At 43.4% G+C, this 20,469-nt stretch overlaps 1 protein-coding gene and 1 pseudogene across 5 annotated transcripts in view; one reads left to right on the top strand and one right to left on the bottom strand.

Annotated features, from left to right (window-relative positions):
- Positions 1 to 1,115: 1,115 nt before the first annotated feature.
- The window catches only part of Zcchc4 (zinc finger CCHC-type containing 4), a 47,718-nt gene continuing 28,364 nt past the window's right edge, over positions 1,116 to 20,469 (bottom strand). For all 5 annotated transcript variants that reach the window (XM_052734930.1, XM_052734931.1, XM_052734933.1 and 2 more), the window contains 7 exons: positions 19,954 to 20,104; positions 18,521 to 18,621; positions 9,844 to 9,965; positions 9,529 to 9,604; positions 7,148 to 7,199; positions 6,342 to 6,486; positions 1,116 to 1,974 (listed from right to left, as the gene is read on the bottom strand). In XM_052734930.1, coding sequence (XP_052590890.1) covers positions 1,905 to 1,974; positions 6,342 to 6,486; positions 7,148 to 7,199; positions 9,529 to 9,604; positions 9,844 to 9,965; positions 18,521 to 18,621; positions 19,954 to 20,104 — 717 coding nt within the window. In that variant the 3' untranslated portion in view covers positions 1,116 to 1,904. The remainder of the gene's footprint in view (positions 1,975 to 6,341; positions 6,487 to 7,147; positions 7,200 to 9,528; positions 9,605 to 9,843; positions 9,966 to 18,520; positions 18,622 to 19,953; positions 20,105 to 20,469) is intronic.
- On the top strand, positions 12,219 to 18,514 carry LOC128108430 (ferritin light chain 1-like; annotated as a pseudogene).

Genomic DNA, 20,469 nt, shown 5'->3' with positions numbered 1-20,469 from the left:
GCCACAGCTATGTGTGGAAGTCAGTTCTCACCCTCCACTGTGTTTTGAATCAAGGTCTCTCTTATTTCTGCTACTGCACTGGTACCATAGGCTAGCTCCCCAGAGCTTCTGGCCATTTGTCTGGCTCTGCCTCCCATATTGCTATAGGAGTTCTGGGTTATACATCCTGTTTTCTCCATGGTTCCAGGGACGGAACTCAGATCGGCAGGCTTGCATCCCAAGCACTTTCAACCACTGAACCATCGATTTGTCTTCTGATGTCACCTGATGTTTACCACTATCATTCTGATCTGCCCCATGCTTAAACATCTCACAAAACACATCCAACAGTCCTGGTTTACGGGGAGTAGGTAAGTACCCACAGGGCTCCAGCTAACACCAAGCCAAGAGGCTTCACTATGAACTCCAGAGCAGCTGTTTGAAATCAAGAGAAAAGTCATTATGCAAATTAAGCCATTTACAACTATTCAGTCTTAAAGAGATAAAGCCAGGTACCTAGCAGAGACATGGAGCAACGAACTGCTTGTTCTAGGAGACGGAACCGCTCTCTTCAATGCTAGGCAACTGGGCCAAAAGACGACCATCTGGCTCTGTGGTCACACAGCTCACTGACTGCAGAAAACTGAGAGCTGGGCACGTGCGTCTTGTTTAGTCACAAACCAAATCGGACATAAATGAGATGCTCCCAATGCCATACTGAAGACACAGAGGCTTACAGAGAGGGGTCTGACCAAGGCCATACAGCCAGGAAGTGTTCCTCAACCAGGAGTGAGGGGTTACTCACTATCCTGCCTTCTGCTGCCAACTCCTCTCACAAAGAGGTAAACTCAGCAGAGGCTGGGACGCTGAAATGACGGGCAATCACAGCCCTCAACATCCATCCAACATCGAGTGACTGCATACCATCAGAAGACAGCTGCAGCGGTGAGAGGCGTAAAGGCACGAGCCCAGCCTGGTGACATCAGTCAGTCCCCAGAACCCACATGGTGGACAGAACAGACCACCAGTTTTATCCTCTGACTTGCACATGAGTGCTGAGGCATACACAGGTCCACACGGGCACACTATACCAACTGGTGAATGTAAATAATAATAATAAAGACAACTGGGAAAAGTACTGAAAAAATAAAGATTTAATAATAAAACCACAATTACAATCTTCTTATCTTTACAATGCTTTAGTAACAATTTACCCCATCATCTTCAGATCTAATCTTGAAATAATTATGTATCATACTTTTTGTTGAAAGAGTCTGGGCACGTCCAACCTTTTGACATTGCAACATGATCTACAAAGTTCCCACTCAAGGACTGTGTCACTGAGTTATGAAAAAAGTCACACAGATTCATTATGTTTAAATGTGTTTATGATTCTGTGTTGGTCACATTCATAGCTATCCTGGGGCACACGTGGCCCATGGACCGTGGGCTGGATGTGCCTCAATGTATGCTTGGTCAGTTAACAAAAGTAGTTTCATATATAAATTCAAACAAAAGTCTGACTATAGATTTCCATCTGCATTAATACCTGGAAGTAATATGTAAACATATGCTGTATGCCCATTTTTCAGACAAAAGAGGCCAAAACAAAGACTGGTGGGATTTAAAGAGTGGAAAAAGCAGGCAGGCAGAGTCAGGGAACCTGCTGAGGGCAGAAAGCTCCCGGGTCTGCAGAGGCAGCTGAAGGGACTCGAAGCCAGCAAATGCCACCTGCCGATTACGGAGCTCGGGAAGGTGCACACCTTGGAAAGCAGCTGGATTTAAGTCCAGTGCGGCACTTGGAGAAAATGGCACCAAAGGTTGGACTATAAATCCTCCTTATTCTCAAGTCACTGGACATTTAGGAGCAAGGATATTGATGGGCCTTTCCCTTCTCTTCTTTCTTCTTGGAGCAGATGTGTGATTCATGGATTGTCCTTTAGTGGCTCCGCTTTTATCTTATTACTTTTCCTTTGCTTCTGCCTTCTGACAGCCCTGAAAAGCAAGGTGCTAAATTATTTTATGGAATGAGCACAGTGAATTATGTAATAATGCTGAAGTTTAATTAACTAGCTAACCAAATAGGGAACTAGAAGACATGAAAGAATTTACTGTGTAGTAAGCATAAATCCGTGGTGTCCTAACCATGACGACAAGGAAACAGACAGAGGCCTGATCAAGCAGAATGTTTCCGAAGACATTTCTTTAAAAGATGGTTACTACAGATTTAGAACAAGCTATTCAGGACAGCCACGCCACAGAAGTGAGCAGCCACACCAATGGGCTTGTCTCTTCGCTACATTTATATTGCTCGACTCAGCACTTCCATTTCCAAATCCCTGAATTACATTTTTTTTTTAAGAAAGGGATTAATACATGCAGCAGTCAGCAGGGGCTGAAAAATGAAACAGCACAACAAGAAAAGAAAAACGGACCACACTTAAGAGGGCATTCCTAATGCTCCAAAGCTAACCTTCCTCTCCCTCACAGGTGTAAAAGTACCAGCAAGCACCTCAAAGGATGCCTGGCTTCTGTGTCCCAAGCTTCTGGAAAACCAGCCTCTAAATGACCAGCTAGAACTGCCCCTCTACAACACACCCCGGCAGACAGAAGAGACCCTCTGCTCTGCTGGTCTCGGAACCGAGATACAGACTGCCTGTGATGGCAAAATTAGTGACCGTTGATCCACTTCTCCATGCTGGCAGAATCATACCATTCCCTGTCGAGGACGGGGCTGGCACTCGCAGCACTGGGCATTACCTGGGAAGGGCCTGACTACCTGGCAGCATCAGTTTTGAGAGTCAGGAGCCGGGACTCTCACAAGCCATAACAAGCTAGGCCCTTCTTGGCTGTTCCAGAACAAAGCCTGAGTAAAAGGCTTCATGAACAGTAGACTATGCCTGAATTGGTCAAACCTGGTCCTCACTTCTTGTTCCTTCAGTATATGTATCAGGTGCAGGGAATGTAAAAATGAGTGGGCACAGTCTTGAAATTCAATGAACTAGGAAACTGAGCAAGGTAGATCTCTCCCTTTCCCGTAATTTTTTTTAGGTGAAAAACTTGAGGCCCTGAAGTCCCAGAATCAGCCAAGGAGAAAGTGGCAAGGCCAGCCTGACTCCAGAATCTGTTTTCCTACTCACCTGACAGCGACAACTCAACCAGTAAAACGCCAACCCCAAAGGATCCCCGACAAACCTCAGCTATGAGCAGTTGCACTTGGCCACTCAGCAGAACTGTGCTTGATGTACATCTTCAATAGTTTGTGCTATGGGCTAAGAACACCCACCAGAGCCCCCGCCAAAACCTCACTTTTTACTGTTTCTTTGCATGGTATATAAACTTCTTCTTTCAACCAGTCATTTTCTTAAGGTAGGATAATTTCCTGGTAAGTAAGGACTTAGCAAATTTAATGAAGTCAAGTATAATCTCTAATAGAAAAGCCAATGAAGCCATGAGTCTCCATTCAAATTTTAAATTTCTCTTTGGTTCATCTACTCATAAGCAGGATTAAAAATGAACCAGATTTCACCAGGGAATAAGCAGAAGGAAAAGAATTTAAAAGCATTCACTTGCAATGTAAATAAACAAAACTTTCAAGAGCTAACTATGCAAACGCTGGTGAACTGGCTAAGTAAAATTAATCATTGTAGTTTGCCTTCAAATTATACTGACCTAGCATTTGTCCTCTAATCTACAGGGTTTCTGTAACTGACAGAAGGAGCTTTCACCACAAGAGGGAGCCAGCACCATTTCAGTTCACATTCACAGGAAAATTTAACCATAGAAAAACAAAAGACAAAAGACAAATGTAAAATGCTTAGGACTGAAAGATATTGCATGCCATGGTATGCTCAAATGTATATTAAAACAATTGCTATTTATAAAGAAGGAGCATTTTGTCAGGGCTGGAGATGTGGCTCGGTGGTTAAGAGGACTTGATGCTTTTGCAGAGAGAGGACCCAGGTTTGATTCCCAGCACCCAGGCAGAAGCTATAGCCATCTGCGACTAGTTCCAGGATAATTTCTGGCTTCTGCAGACACCAGGCAGGCATGTGGTGCACATACATATATGCAGGCAAAACACTCATACATATAAAATAAAAAGTATCTTTGTCAATTTCATTACACAGGTTTTGAGAAGGTAGTAACAGAGTCTACGAGAGTTCTCTGACTGAAGAAAACAATACTACCTAAGGATCACCAGGTACATTGCACCACAAAGGATTTACCCTTTCAATGTTACTAAACACTCCAACAAACAGACTAACTTTAAAAAAACAAAACAAAACCAGGCTGGGTCTTACTCTGTAGCCCTGGCTGACCTAGAACTCAGAGATCTGCCTGCCACTGCTTCCCCAGTGCTGGGATTCAAGGTAGGCACCACACGCCAGCCAGGCTAGACTAGCTTTTCTCAACAGTAGTAGAGAGCCTATCATCCATTAGTAAATGCTACCTGGGTATGGTAGCACAGGCCTGTAAGCCCAGCACTTGGGGAACTCAAGTTCCAGGCCAGCCTGGACCATACAACAAAACTGTCTCAAAACCAAAATGCACACCAGTTTTCATATACATTAATTCACAGAATTAAAGGCTGAGCATGTTAACTCCTGAGTGTACTCAAAACTACACTGTAAATGATGCAACCACCCTAGATCAACAGGAAGACAGATGGGTTTATTTGATTATTGAAGGCTTCTAAGAGGAAAAAAATTACAAAATCCTCCATTTAATTAATTTTTAAAAATTATTCCTCTACCTTGAACTACTCAGTAGAAATAATTACAAAGTAAGTTTATGAAAAAGACATTCTAAATAGGAAGCATAGTTCAACAGGCTGGACCTGAATGGAAAAAATGTCCTTCTGGCTATAAACAAATGAATAGACAGAAATAACTATAATTAATCATAGTAACTGAAACTTGAAATACTTCTCAAATTTCCTGTTTTATCACAAATAATATCATAGGGCAAAATTCTTACCATAATCTCAATTTTCACGTAATGTTAAATTTAGCTACTTAGACATCTGCAGGTAGCGTGTGACACTAAGGTTCTATTTTGTTTTCTAATTTAAATCACTGAAACAAGAAGACATGATCCCTATCACCAATTTTAATCTTTAAAACAGGTGCATTGAGGGGCTAGAGAGATGGCTCAGTAGTTTAGAGCATGGGCTGTTCTTCCAGAGGATCCCAGTTCAGTTCCCAGCAACCACATGGCAGCACACAGCAGCCTGGATCTCCAACTCCAGGGGATCTGACGCCCTCTCTGGCCTCCTCAGGCACCAGGCACTCATGTGATACAACATACATGTAGGCAAATCACCCAAATACAGTTAAAATAAAACTGTATCTTGGTGGGGCACTCACCTGCATTAACTCAGCTGGTATATATCGCAGTAGTTTTTCTAGACATGCTATAATTATTGGAATAATTTTTGTTTTGTTTTGTTTTTGTTTTTCGAGACAGGGTTTCTCTGTTTAACAGCTCTGGCTATCCTGGAACTCATTCTGTAGACCAGGCTGGCCTCGAACTCACAAAGATCCACCTGCTCTACCTCTGCCTCCTGAGTGCTGGGATTAAAGGCATGCGCCACCACTACCCAGCAACTGGAATAATTTTACTCTGAGTTATCAATGACAAATGTTAGTGGGAGATGTGAAAACAATCATGGGGAAAAAAATAACATTTTATATATTTAAGTAAAAAGCATGTGTAAATAAATGTTCTTAAGAACTGACAGAATTTACAGAACTAACTAGTACTAACATAAATAATGTTTATATCAAATAATGTAGTTTGTTTGCTTAGCTCATTTTAATTTGGCTAAAGAGATCAAGCTGTAGTGTTTGAATCCCACATAAACTGGTAACTTCTGTTTTAACACGATAAATTCAGCCCTTTTCTGCTTTGGAATTCATACTTTTCTGCTACGGAATGGCATGCTCCATTGCATCCGAAGTGCCTTCACTATCTCTTCCTGCCACCAGGTAGGTGTCTGCCCCCATCTTCCCATACAGCCTGACCTGAGTATCATTTCCTTCCGTGAAGTCTGAACTTTCACCCTAAAATTACAATTTCGTCTGAACCATAGGAGATGTGAAGTTAGCCACTTCCTCCTGGGGTTTTGGCATCTTGTGTCTAAGCCGTCAAGCCTGAGCTCTTTGAAGCATGTTCTTTACCTGCCTAAGTGTGCCCCCACTCCCACCCCCCTGCAATCCACGTAAATAACACATAATGGTGAGAGGAACGATTTAGCACTCCCGAGTCCTCTGAAAGCTTTGCACTTTTGTAGATTGATCCTAGAAAGCTTACCACCAGCAATCTTCCTTTTTTCTAGAGAGTAAAAGAATTCAACTAACTTGTTAGCTCTCTTAAAGGTGCCAATGTTGGGACAATTGCTGCGTTTGTGATCCAATGCACCACAAATAAAGCAGCCATCTTTAGGGCCTGCACAGGAATGATCTGGGAGTGCACAGCGGTTACAGGTGCTACAATGGATCCAGGCTGTAAAAGAAAAACAAAGTTTCAGAAGAGGTTCATTTAACAGGATTTTTCATTTCATTAACTTCTGAGGAAGGTTATATGAATAATGTTTACTTCAAATATTGTGGCTGGGTGGGCTTAGCTCATTTTACTTTGGCTAAAGAGATCAAAGTGAAGTGTTTGAATCCCACATAAACCAGTAGCTTCTGTTATAATGTGTACAAACTCAACCCTTGCCCACCACATCATGACCTGACAGCAGGTGCCACAATAGAGGCTGGCTGAGAGGCACAGTGCCCAACTGAAGTAATGGAGCCAAACGCCACACTGACATAGGCTAGCAGTCAGCTCTCCCTATGAAAGACATGTGTGTAGGTAATTATAAAAGTCAGTATTGGACCGGGCAGCGGTGGTGGTGCACACCTTCAATCCCAGCACTCAGGAGTCAGAGCCAGGCGGATCTCTGTGAGTTCGAGGCTAGCCTGGTCTACAGAGCAAGATCCAGGACAGCACCAAAACTACACAGAGAAACCCTGTCTCAAAAAAAAAACCAAAACAAAAACAAACAAACAAAAAAAAGTCAATATCGGTCTCTACATTATTTTCCTTTTATGAATATAATAAAAATCTTATTCACATGAACAGAACTGAAAACTGTTTTCCCAGGATCTCAAACACTTACAAGGCTTCACACACTTTTTGCAGAGAAAGCAATGGCTCCATTTCCTCCCATCCTACAAAAACAAATTTTAAAATGTTCAATCTGTTATAAAAGCCAAGTTCCACAATTAAAAATTAAAATGTCTTATTAAAATATGTGTAAATTATTCATTCCTTATTTCTCCCTTTCCTGGGCTTCACAATTAAATACTTTGATTTTAATTTATGCATTTCTCCACTTAACTCAAATGCCTCCTTGATGGGCCTCAATTTCCTTAACTATGAAACCAGATTTATCCAAATGATCTTGAAAATCCACTCCGCTTCAAGCCATCCAATCTTCACAAAGAAGGACGCAAATGAAAATTTCAAGAGAATTAATGATTCCATAATTTTATGTTCTCTCTACTACATAGCCCCTAATGAAATTCATATTTGAGAGCTTCATGTAATTTAGAGAGATAGATTACAGGTTACTACTTGAGTAACTTTTTTTAAATGTGAAGTAAAACATACCTAGAAAAGTACATTCAACATAGACATGCACTTTACTAGTATTAAAGCAACTGTGTGAAGGATTGAGGCCTCTTGAGCCCCTAGAAACCTGGCCGGGCCTCTCACCACAGCACGCCTCCTTCCCACTGGGTAGTACCTGTTCTGATTTTTGTGACCATCATTTCCCTATTCTTGTTCATTTTTACCACCCATGTGCATATTTCTAAAGACGTTTCCCCCTCGATTTTAAACTTATACAACCTGATTACAAGACAGACCACTTCTAAACTGGCTGAAAATAGTTATATGAACCTAAACTTTTCTTTGGAAAATCATTTGTGCTTTTTAGGAACGCTAAACTCCAAAGGTTCTTTCTGACTAGACTTAGTAAAAATGAACAAGTAGCTGAAAGGTCATCCTAACTCCCTAAAAAAAACTTCATTATTGTTCAAAGCTGGAGGCAAGCAAGATGTCCTCCAGTAGGTGAATGGTTACAAACTGTGATACTCCCAGACAACAGGAAGTCATTAACAAGAATGAACCATTTAGCCATGGAAAGACAGGAGCTTTAAATGGCCACTTCAAGTGAGAAGCCAGTCTGAAAAGCAGTTACACATGCTGTGTGACTCCAATACTATGACCTTCTGGAAAAGGTAGCACTATAGAGACAGTAAGATCCGTGACCAAGCTAGTGCGGAGATGTTCAGGGGACACAGTGAGGTCACTCTGTATGACCCTACGGTGGCAGAAGCAGGTCATTACACAGTCATCCCATTCAAGGAACACACAGCACCGAAAGTGAACCTCAAAGGGAAACGTGGACTTGGGGGTTAAGAGTAAGTGAGTTCATCAACTGTCACCCGAGGTACACTCCAGCCCAGATCCTGATGAAAGAAGACTGTGTACGGGAATGGGGGTAGGAAGTATACACGAATCTCAGCACCTTCTGCTTCATGTGCAGCAAATCTAAAATGCTTTCAAAAGCAAAGGCTCTTGAGAAAAACACAAGAGCTAAACCCATAAACAGGAGACGGGTCTCTTGCTCTGCAGTAGCTGTAAAAGAGCAGAGAGTGACCACCCCTACCTCTCGGGGGGCTATTTTGAGGACTAAATGTGTGAACCCATGCAAAGCTCTTAGGAACAAGCCTAGCACATAAAAAGTGCACAGTACATGTTACTAATCATTACTTCATCAGAACAGCAATGGTATCTAATGGTCCAATGCCTGATTTGAAACATCATAATTTTACCCTTAACAGACATATAAATTCAGCACTTAGTGCCTTATTTGAAACACTCTTGGTAAGTACCATATGAAAATGATTGAAATAGCTATTTACAATGATGAAAGAAATTAAGTACTTTAAAAAGCCTGTTTTCGGGCTGGAGAGATGGCTCAGTAGTAAAGGCATTCATCACCAAGCCTGATGCCCTGAATTTGATTCACAGAACTCACCTGGTGGAAGGAGAGACCCACATCCTGGAAGTAGTCCTCTGACCTCCACATGTATGCTGTGCACACATGTGCCTACACATATGCACCTTCCACACTCGAGATTTTTTTTTAAGCTTATTAAATTTATAATTAGAAATAAGGTACTATATATTAAGATTTAGAAGGTGATAATACATATAAATTCAAGTATTAACAAAACCTTTTTTTTTTTTTTTTTTTTTTGGTTTTTCCAGACAGGGTTTCTCTGTGTAACAACTTTGCTATCCTGGAACTCACTCTGTACACCAGGCTGGCCTTGAACTCATGGAGATCCACCTGCCTCTGCTTCCCAAGTGCTGGGATCAAAGGCGTGTGCTACCACTGCCAGGCAACAAAACATTTTAAGAGAAATAAAACTATCAACCAACATAACCAACATTTACATAAAAATGTATTACATAAGAGAACCATACCTTGGATGTGCAAGAATTACAATGCATACAGTGCTGATTCTCAAGAGAAACATATCTCTGACAGAGGGAGCAAAATCTAACGAGAGAAACAGAGAAATGAGCTGCATGTATTCATTTGAGATTCACAGAACAGACAAAAGCAAACAAGGTACTTGCTCCAAAAATTGGAGGTAATCAGAATTCAATTCAATGTGAAATTATGGACCAAATCTAAGAGCAATACAAGAACCACCTGATTCAATACTGAAAGCATTTTACTGTCTGGTACACAGAACTGCATTTTCAGAGGACCTGTGAAGTTCAAAGGGGTCTCACCTGTATCCTTCTTCTGTAGGGAGGACGATTTTGTTGGGGGGAATGTTGGTGAAAATCCGCACGGGAGACTGTTTGCGACCTGTCTTTCCATGTTTGTAAAGGGTGTGATTATCATAATCTACCTAGAAAGTAAAAAGACAATTCACTCAAATGAGTCAACACTCTCTAAGCCCCTTTAACCAATAAACAAACAGCCTGATGCTAAGATACAGGCTGAAGCAAGCAGTGAAGAGGAAACTCCTAAGAGCAAGATCACCCCCGGCCAACCTCGAGAGGCCCCCACAGCAGGGGCATCTCATCACAACAAGGGTAAGGGGTTATGACACACTCATGTTGGTGGATCACGGGAATGACTCAAACTTGATCTAAAAGGCTTCCTAAGAAAGTCTGCTTTGTAATTAAGAGCTTTATTTCTGATGCTAAAAACAAGGTCTTTGAAGATGTGTGTGGGTGTCACTGAGATGGTCCACTTCCTCGGGAAGTGAAGTGCATCCTCAGTCTGGCCTTCCACTCACCATCTGTCCTCTCACTTTCCCATGGCACAGAGGTAAGGGGTCAGACAATGGCTGTCACTTCCTTGTTAGATGACCTTAAACAACCTTGTGGATATTTTTAAACTGTAAAAGGAGGTCAGAGATCCTGACCTGAAGAGTTGCTGTGAGGATCAACACGTAGTCCAGAGTCTGGCATAAGGCAGAAGATGGCGATGAAGACAGAAGGGAGTCCACCTGTGCTTCCGCGCCCCACAAACACTGACCTCCCCCCAACACTCGTACTTGCCATTTTAGCTGAGTGTCCCCACAGAGAGGCCAACAAGCATTGTTTACTCAAGTCTAAATTCCCTGTCCTCCTTCAGCCTGCTACTCACACACATCCTCAGTCTGACTTTGGGTCTGTTGTGAACCCACCTGGCTACTAAATCTGTTTTTCTTCAGCTCAGTAATACTTAGTGTTTGCGCAACACCAACATTACCCAGGTCCTGTTACAAATGCAAATGTTTACTCAACCTAGCACCTACTATATCAGAGACTTTGGGAGTGGGGCCCAGCAGTTTGTTTTAGAAGCCTTCCGCACACACTCAAGTTTGAGGAGCACTGCTTTAGGTCATCCCCAAGGAGACCAGGAGATGGTCAGGAGATGGTCAGGAGCTCAGGGCAGGCGGACCCCAACTCCCACATGAGGTGCAATGAACTGTTTTGATTAGAAACAAGGATACACGTAGGAAGCTGGAACAGACCAGGCTTGCAAGCTAACTTTTGTTTATTTGTTTTATTTTGTTTGTTTTGTTTTTTTGGTTTTTCGAGACAGGGTTTCTCTGTGTAGCTTTGCGCCTTTCCTGGAACTCACTTGGTAGCCCAGGCTGGCCTCAAACTCACAGAGATCCGCCTGGCTCTGCCTCCCAAGTGCTGGGATTAAAGGCGTGCGCCACCACCGCCCGGCGCAAGCTAACTTTTAATAAGCAAACATGGAAGGAAATCATGACAGGGAGACAGGAGTTTTTTAAAAAGTAATTTTTAAAATGTATTCTTAGATTATTCATACATGTATACAATGTATCTTGATCATATCCTACCCAAAGAGAAACTCCATTCCTTCTGACCCCACCCCAATGCTTCCTCCTCTTTTTTTCACGTCCTTTAAACACACACACACACACACACACACACACACACACACACACACACACACACACACAGAGTCCAATCAGAACTACCTGCATGTGCACAAGTGTGAGGTCATCACTCAGCATGGACAACCTACCAGCAACTACACCCTGGAAGAAAAATGACTCCCGGTCTTCCAGCAGCCATGGGTTGTCAACAGCTTCTAGCTAGGGATAGATCCTCACAAGCCACCCTCCCATCCACAGCAGGATGCTGACAGATCTGGTTAATCATAACTACTGTGGGCTCGTGAATGCTTTGGGCATGTCATGTCCAGACAAACAGCACTGAACAGCACTCCTCCCCATCCCCAGACTCCTACATTCTTTTCACTCCTTCTTCCATGATGTTTGCTGAGCACTGGTTAAGGATGCTGATATACATGTCCCACTTCAGGAGATTCAGGGGAAGTTAGAGAGGGAAAGTTCAGGAGTGGTTATGACCCGAATACATCGTATGAGAGTCTCAAAAGAATACATTTTAAAAATTACATGTAAAGTTCCATTTAGAGCGCAGCCCAGGAGGTCCCATAGATCTGTGTCTTGCTTCAACAGTGTTTGGATGGAACGGAGCTAGGGAGCTCCCTCTTTCTTAGCTTCTAGCAACTTTTCAGTCTTTCTAGTTGCTTCTGGACCATCTCCTGCCACCTTTGGGTCCTAGGACCAGCCAGCACCATCTCTTTGTGGTTAGCTCCATGTTTCGGATCAGCCATGACCTCCTAGATTCATCAGAATTACTCCACCGAAGTGCAAGCTGCTGTAAACTGCCTGGTCAACTTGTACCTGCAGGCTTCCTACACCTAACGCTCTCTGGGCTACTATTTTGATTGGGATGATGTGGCTCTGGAGGGTGTAGGCCACTTCTTCCCAAACTGGCCAAGGAGAAGCATGAGGGCACTCCTCAAGCTGCAGAACAATCACAGAGGTGCACTTTTCCAGGCTGTGCAGCAGTCATCTCAAGCTGAGTGGGGTAAAACTCAGGAGGCCACGGAAGCTGCCTTGGCCCTGGAGAAGAACCTGTACCAGGCCCCCTAAGGTCTTCATTTCCTGGGTTCTGCCCACACAGACCCTCACCTTGTAACTTGTTGGAAAACCACTTCCTGGATGGGGAGGTGAAGCTCATCAAGAAGATGGGCAACCACCTGACCAACCTCCGCAGGGTGGCTGGGCCACAGCCAGCACAGACTGGCATGCCACAGCCATGTCTGGGCAAGTATTTCTTTGAGCAGCTCACTCTCAAGCATGACTAGGAGGCCTCCCCTTCCAAGGGGGCTCTCTTCTCTGCTCAGCACCAGCCAGACTCAGGACCTCCACCTGAACCTTTCAAGCCAGTAGGCAGCTTGTAACCACCCTGGAACCCTCCCCACCCCCCCAGCCAAGTCTTGGACCAAGTAAAAATAAAGCTTTTTGAAATATTTAAAAAAAAAAAAAAAAAGGTTGGAGAGATGCCTCAGAGGTTAAGAGCACTGGTTGCTCTTTCCAGAGGTCCTGAGTTCAATTCCCAGCAACGACATTGGTAGCTCACAACTGTCTGTAATGGGATCTGATGCCCTCTCCTGCATGCAGATAAAGCACTTATATACATAAAAATAAATAAATCTTAAAAAAAATAGCAAAAGACAAAACAAGTTCCATTTGGGGCAGAATACTCAATGATCACTTATTCTCCACACTTCAACCAAACTGTTAAGGGTCAAGCTTCGGAAGGTAGACTGCTTGCCTCTCCGCAGCTCTGGTTTAACTCGGTGTTACCAGATTTACAAGGAAATGCACTCCCTAAAGCTCACTAACAAGCTTCAGCAGTGAGCAAAAGCTAAGAAGATGAGATGAGGGGAGGCAAGGAGCATGTGGGAAGCCCCCCGCCCCAGGGCTTCTGACTGGCTGCCAGCAGGGCCGTCCTCAGTCATGCTGACTGTGGTCCATGGAGGCTGCTCGGGAGGCCTCTGCAAATGTGCAGCATCCCAATAAGCGAAGACTGAGTTAGATCCCATTTGCAGCCCTGCATTCAGTCCCCACATTTTAAGAAAGACATTGATAAAACCGGCTCATTTTTACTGAAAATAATAGCAATGAATAGGATTTATAGTTTAACAAATTGGGGGTGTTTGCTCAGAAAAGACTGGGAAGAACTGACAGCTAGTTCATAACTGAAGGGGTATCATATGGAATAGAAATTAGACTTATCCTTTATTGCCTCAGAGAATAGAACCAGGAGCAATGGTTAGAAGTTAATGGGGAGCATATTTTATCTCAATATGAGAAAATTCTCTAACGATTAGAGCTATTAAATAAATTGAGTTGCCTTGTAAGGCTGTAGGACTCTGCGCCCCGAAAGCATTCGAGTGAAGCTAGATGAGTGCTTGTCATGAATTTAGCAGAGAGGATTATTACATTGGGAAGTCAGTCCAGGTTACCTCTACGTTTCTTTCCAACTTTCAAAATCCTATGAATATATGTTACCTATTACAGGCAAGACACAAGAATAGATTTTACTTAAAACATTAACCTAAAATAGTAGTTTAAGTAGTTTTCTTTGAAAGGGATTTAAATGTATAATGTTTCCCCAGTGCACTCCTTTGTGGGCCTGAATATATGTGGTACCTTATTAAATTCAACAAAAGATATCCTGCACGCAAACTTACGAGCGTCATACGGAAAACCATTCTTCCCCAGAGTATCTTGTGAAAACTTTCAAATGCTGGAGAGTTAGTGTGGGAAGACTTCTACTGAGTGGGATGTTCTGTGCACTAAACAGCAGATGGGGGGGGGGGGCAGTTTCTTTATGGTTTCCCAAGGAGCTGGAGAATGCATGTGTCAGGAAGGTGGCTGATTGCTCGATTTTGCATAACCTAATTGAGATTATTATTATTTTTAAATGCGGGTTTGTTGTGCTAATTAACTATAAACATATGGTATGTAAAACGCATGCTGCTAGAGTAAATTAATGTACCTCTAACATACATCCATATTTCATAGCTTCATCCACACAAATAAACCTCCCGTGGAAGTGCTGTAAAGCAAACACAATTTTGCAAATTGCCTATCGCTAGTGCCTGAGCTGATCCACCATGTTCCCATCATTATCCCTGACATCTCACTCACAATGATGATGAGAGGCATTTTCAAACAGAAAACTTCTCCCACAGAACTGATTAATGTGATGAAGTACTGTATAGAAATGAGGGAAAGCACAAAATCTCTGCAGTTCCCAACTTTTAATTTGAGCCATACGCAAATGTCTTCTGCTACATGAGACTGAAAGTAGTGAGATGGAACACTGAGGTATTAGAGCACTAATTCTGTACCTACTACGCTCCAGGCAGGATGCCAGGCCACACTAGCATTGGCACAACTCTCTGAGGACTATGCTCTGTGTAGTTTCACTAAGGTCTCAAGACCATGCCTCAGCTCCACCAACCGGCTCCCATCACCACAGTCAGTCCTGCAGTCATAACCCCACAACCTTCGAACCCCGATTTAAAATCCCCACATAGACCTCATCCTGCTTTTTATTTAACACCTACTAAGTCTTTATTACACACTGAGTTCAAGAATTTGGTTGCCATCCCCCTGTTTGTTTCTTTTTTTTTTTTTCAAGAAAGGGTTTCACTGTGTAGCCCCAGGCTGGCCTTGAACTCACAGAGATCCACCTGCCTCTGCCTCCCGAGTGCTGGGATTAAAGGCATGCCCAAGTTGACACCTTTTAATATACAATAATTTCTCCAAATTCCCATCAAATATCTTTTCTACTATAAAAATAAGCTAGAAAAGGTTTCCTACACAGGCTGATTATAAAAAAGGACAGCTTTGACAAAGTAAACAGCTCTACTTTTAACATGTAAGATGTGTTTGTTCCATGTTAAGAAATGACGAGACATGAGAGAACATTCCAGGAGGGTTGAGATGTGGAACCATCTCACTGGGATGTGATAACCACATGAACACTGCCACACCCTGACCCAGCTCCTAGCCCTTCACCCTGTGGCAGACATCACTAATCAATCCCATTAGTTTACCTGTTAGTTTACCATGTGAGCCTGGCTTTCTCTGAACAAATCTAAGGAGTCACTGCTGAAGGATTCTCAGCGCTGTGAGGGAAGCCTGTCTGCCATCCGTCTGCTCTTCCAGGCACTGGCTTTACAGGTGAGGCAAACAGGGATCGGGAAAGAGCAGCTGATCATCCCAGGTCACATCACTCCACGGGCAGTGCTAGGACTCAGAGTTCTAACTCTAAATCAGAATTCCCCTTCTTCCCAATCTGCCTTAATGAAGTTGCAGTTAGGATTCTCGGTTTCTGAGAACTACTTTACTGCCTGTTTATCAAGTACTTTATCACTGAAGTCCACATGATTTATATTTCATGAAGGTTTGCAGCATTTGGACCATCCACTTATCTGAAAAGCATCCTCCCTACCCCTAAAAAGAGACTCAGTGATTTGAGTTTTTTGTTTGTTTGTTTTGTTTTTTTACTTTTTAACTATGTTGTGGCTTGGAGTCTTATTGTGGCTTTGGTGGTGATTGGGGCAGGGGTTGGAGCTATGTGAAAAGATCTGTAATGGAAGGTAGGAGACATGCAGTTTCCCTTTTATTTAGATTTGTCTGCAGTACTGGGGATCAAACCTGGGGCCTCAGGCATGCTACATTTTGGTGTACAGATCTGATTCTCATTCTTCTTCTCAGCAGTTGGCTTTTGTTTTATCAAAAACATTGCTTTGCTCCTGGTCAGATACACATGATCTAACCTGAACATTTCTTTTTCAATAACATAGTGAATTGTACAATTATTTCCAGTAAGCTTAGGCTGTCTACTATTCCCCAAAGCCCTTTCCTAACGACACAGGCAGGCTAAGGAGGTGATGTGTAAATGGCAGGTCTACACTAACATCGTTTGCCTACCCTATTGAAGAGCTAGCTGCCTTCTTTTTGCCCCATCACCATTTCAAATCCTTGCCACTTCTGTGTATGCAGATGCAACCATCTTCCAGGAGACCTGTGCTATCCAATCGTAAGTTCTCACACGTACAAAAAGAGAAAAAGGCTGACTACCCGAAGGATGACCACGCTGACAACAGCCTGCACTCGGCAAGTGTGGACTGGCTATACCCTCTCATACATTACCTCAGACATATCTGTTATCGTAGCTATTATTAGTACTAATGCTCTCACCATCATCATCTTCATTGAACAGAGAGGCTAGGCAGCTGAGCCAAGACTCAGGCCCAGATCATCTCAATGCTAGAGTCTGTGCTCTTTCCAATCATTTGAAATAGACGGGACACCTACTGTGTGCCAACCATCACACCACTTCCTCCAAAGGCAGCAGCAGGTGCCACTGAGGCAGGAGCCAGCTCAGTTATAGTTTAAGTCAGCTGAATCTGCATTGCAAATGCCAATTCCAGAAGCAGCCCTCCCTCAAACAAGGAACAAAACCCTGCAAGCTTGAAAAGGAGGGCAAACAGCTGTGGAGGGAATCATGACGGAGGCTGTCTTTTACCTAGAAGTCAAGGTTGAAATGGCTTACACTACTCACTTTTGGAAGGACCCTGTTAATATGGCTCAACAGCCACAGACATGCCCATCACACCTGAGAAACTAATCAGTTTTCCAAATCTATACTACGGAAGCTCTGGAAAAATTCTTTGCATTAGAAATGCTTACAGCAGTTTCATTTATAGTACTTAAAGAGAGAAGGAACATAAGAGAGAAGGAAACAGCTCACCTGGTTAAGGAAGTGACTAGAAATTATTAAATAAAGACTATGTAGCCACCTTTAAAAGCACGTACTTCTAAGAACAGAGAAGCATTCCCCAAAGTCTTTTCAAACTGGCGGAAATGTCTGCTTCTTAGCACTGACAACCAAGAAAAGGAGGTGAAAAATAACCCGCAGCTGCCCCGTGCTCTGGGTAACTATCGTTCCTTCCACGTCATCTCCACGATGGCAGATGCCTCTGAGAGGAGACAGACGAGAGCAAGCGCCGTCTTGCACCAGCTGGTAAAGACGTTTACAATTTAATGGCTGAAAAGCTTTAGTCAGTCAATTATTCAGAAACTCAAAAGGAAAAATGCCTTTGCAAAAAGAAGCAGTACTAAGTTGGTGACCACACCAAGTAACGGTGACAAGGTTACTTTAGAACCCAGGGAAAGAAATAAGTTTAGGTCAGAGTGAAACCACCTGGGCCTTGGCCTGTATTTAATCTACGGCAGTACCAGGAGGGATGCTCACTTTAGTGGGCCAGCACACTCGCACACAGCCATCTTTGCATCTTTAGACACCCCACTGCTGGCAGCATGCCCCTTTAGAGCTCTCAGCATCCTGAGTGACACACAGAAGGACACATGACTTTCCACCAACCAGAAACGAAGATTCACTTTCCTGTAGCCTTTAATAGAGCAAAGCAAAGAGCAGATCAGCTGATCTAACACCCAGCAATGCTTACACTGAGGGTCCTGGGGCTGGTGTGGGTCAAAGAGCAGATCAGCTGACCTAACACCCAGCAATGCTTACACTGAGGGTCCTGGGGCTGGTGCGGATCAAAGAGCAGATCAGCTGACCTAACACCCAGCAATGCTTACACTGAGGGTCCTGGGGCTGGTGTGGATCAAAGAGCAGATCAGCTGATCTAACACCCAGCAATGCTTACACTGAGGGTCCTGGGGCTGGTGCGGATCAAAGAGCAGATCAGCTGATCTAACACCCAGTTGCACCCCGCAATCACCTTGGGGCACTTGAGAAAGGATTTTCTCTTAGGGCTTTCTGCTCTGATTCTCTGATTTTGTCTGACAAGAGTGTTTTGTCTTGCTTTAAGTGTGTATACTTAAGAATCTGTATTTTTAGCAAGTACCCTAGAAGTTGTAGACATTAGGAGCCAGGGACTAACCTATACACAGTATAATTTAGTTGCTGATACAGTTCAAAACACTCTAATTTACTAAAATCAAAGGTTAGTCTTCTCAGGATATTCCAGCAGCACATCCATTCCCCAACCATGCGAGAAGACAGGGTCTTACTATACCTGGTAATCCAGCATGTGGAAGCTTGGAAAAAAATGACAAATCCGTGACTCGAAAAAATAGGGGAAAATCCAGAAAATGGGCAGTTCTTTCTGACTGTCATCTAATGGATCACACAGAAAAAAATAAGAATAAATGGATAATAAAAGAAAAGAAGAAATCGATTCTAAACAAAACTAAAGTTTTCAGTAGGAATTTCAGTTGTTCAATAACTGTATCAGTAACACAGAAAGAGAATGCTTATAATAGTACCATTCCACCCTGACCTTTCCCAAAGGTTAATGGAAATATTACATATCCAAAACAACGCACAGACTTTACTGTTCTGAGTAGTGATCGTAAGAGCAGCAAATAATACATGGTATTTAACAAGGAGCCATCTTTGCTTCATTAGACACCCCACTGCTGGCAGCATGCCCCTTTAGAGCTCTCAGAAGTCCTCTAAATTCTCTCCCGGAAGCATACCACTTCCATAGCTCAGTTAGCGGAGAAGCCTGACCACATGCCCCCGGACACTCGTGTAACTTAGCAGCTCACAGGCTAGCAGCTGCATCTAAAACTGAATGTACCGACAACGGGGAAAACTGAATGAAACACTTGGAAGACTCAAGGCACATCAAACTGAGAAATTTCCCCCCTCGTTAACCCACCTCCGCAGCTGGAAGTCTGTGTGTCCTGTTTGAAATTCAAGGCTCTGGGCCTGAGGTTGGACAATGTTCTAGTTAGTTGTTTTGCCGACTTGGCATAAGCTAAGGTCATTTGGGAAGAGGGAACCTCAGTTGAGCAAATGTCTCTATGAGATTGGCCGGTGGGGTATTTTCCTGGTTAATGACTGATATGGGAGGGCCCAGACCATTGTGGACAGTGTCACTCCTGGGCGAGCAGTCCTGGGATGTATAAGTAAGCAGGCTGAGCAAGCCATGGGGGCGGGGGGGGGGGGGGGGGGGGGGGGGGGGGGGGGGGCAGCGCCCGCCTCTGTATCAGCTCCTGCCTCTAGGTTCCTGCCTTGGCTTCCCTCACTGGACTGTGATTCAGGGTGTGTAAGCCAAATAAACCCTCTCCTGCCCAAGTTGCTTTTGGTCATGGACTTTATCACAGCAACAGAAAGATTTTAGGGACAGGGAACGTAAGGGCCACAGAGCCCACTATCTAGTCTCAGCATCTAAACGGCCCCTGCACACAGCAGCCCTCACTGAGCATTTTTGAACAAATTGCAGCAGTTACTGTTGGGCTTCACAACGCTCCAGAATCTTACAGCCATGTTACCGAGAAGCCATTGTAAAAACAAGACTAAGGGAAGAGAAAGTGTCCCATGGCCATGCTTTTCAAAAGAGCCCAAGAGCAGCATATTCCATCAGTGCTGGGCTTGCCTAGTACTGACAGGACACAGACACATAAACACATGCTCATTTTGCAGTAATTAAAAAAAAGATACCTTGGCTTTGACCTTCTTTCCACATAGCAATTAACTTCTTGAATGTAATAGCCAGAGGTTCAACCAAGCCACCAAAAGGAGGGTCTGTCACCATAATCACGCCATCACCTTCCTCTTCCTGTAAGAATGCCCTGCACACTTCAAGGGCAGCCTGCAACAAATAAAACGCCATTTCTAAATTAGAACAGAGAGCGGCCTTTATCCTACTGGGAGAATGCATTAAGCTTGGTCTCTCTCAGGACTGGAAACGTCACCAAGTCACCCTGCCACTGCAGAGTCCCTCAGTAACATCCAAAGTCTCTCTTAGTCACTTACGTCAGATTGTATCTTTGGGTTCCTCGATAAGCAGGTTTTTAAATTGCAAATTCAAATACCATCACTATCAGACAACTACACATTTCAAATAGTTAAATTAAAAAACTAAATTTAGTAACCCAAAAGAGAGAAAGCCGTCACCCATGAAAACAACCTACACATTCAATTCAACAAACAGGAGCAGAGGCGGCGGCACTGAGC

This window comes from Peromyscus californicus, unplaced genomic scaffold (assembly GCF_007827085.1).
Source record: "Peromyscus californicus insignis strain IS unplaced genomic scaffold, ASM782708v3 Scaffold_13__1_contigs__length_99412109, whole genome shotgun sequence".
Taxonomy (NCBI): Eukaryota; Metazoa; Chordata; class Mammalia; order Rodentia; family Cricetidae; genus Peromyscus; species Peromyscus californicus.
The sequence above is the reverse complement of the archived record's forward strand: the minus strand, read 5'-3'. Positions and strand labels throughout refer to the sequence as shown.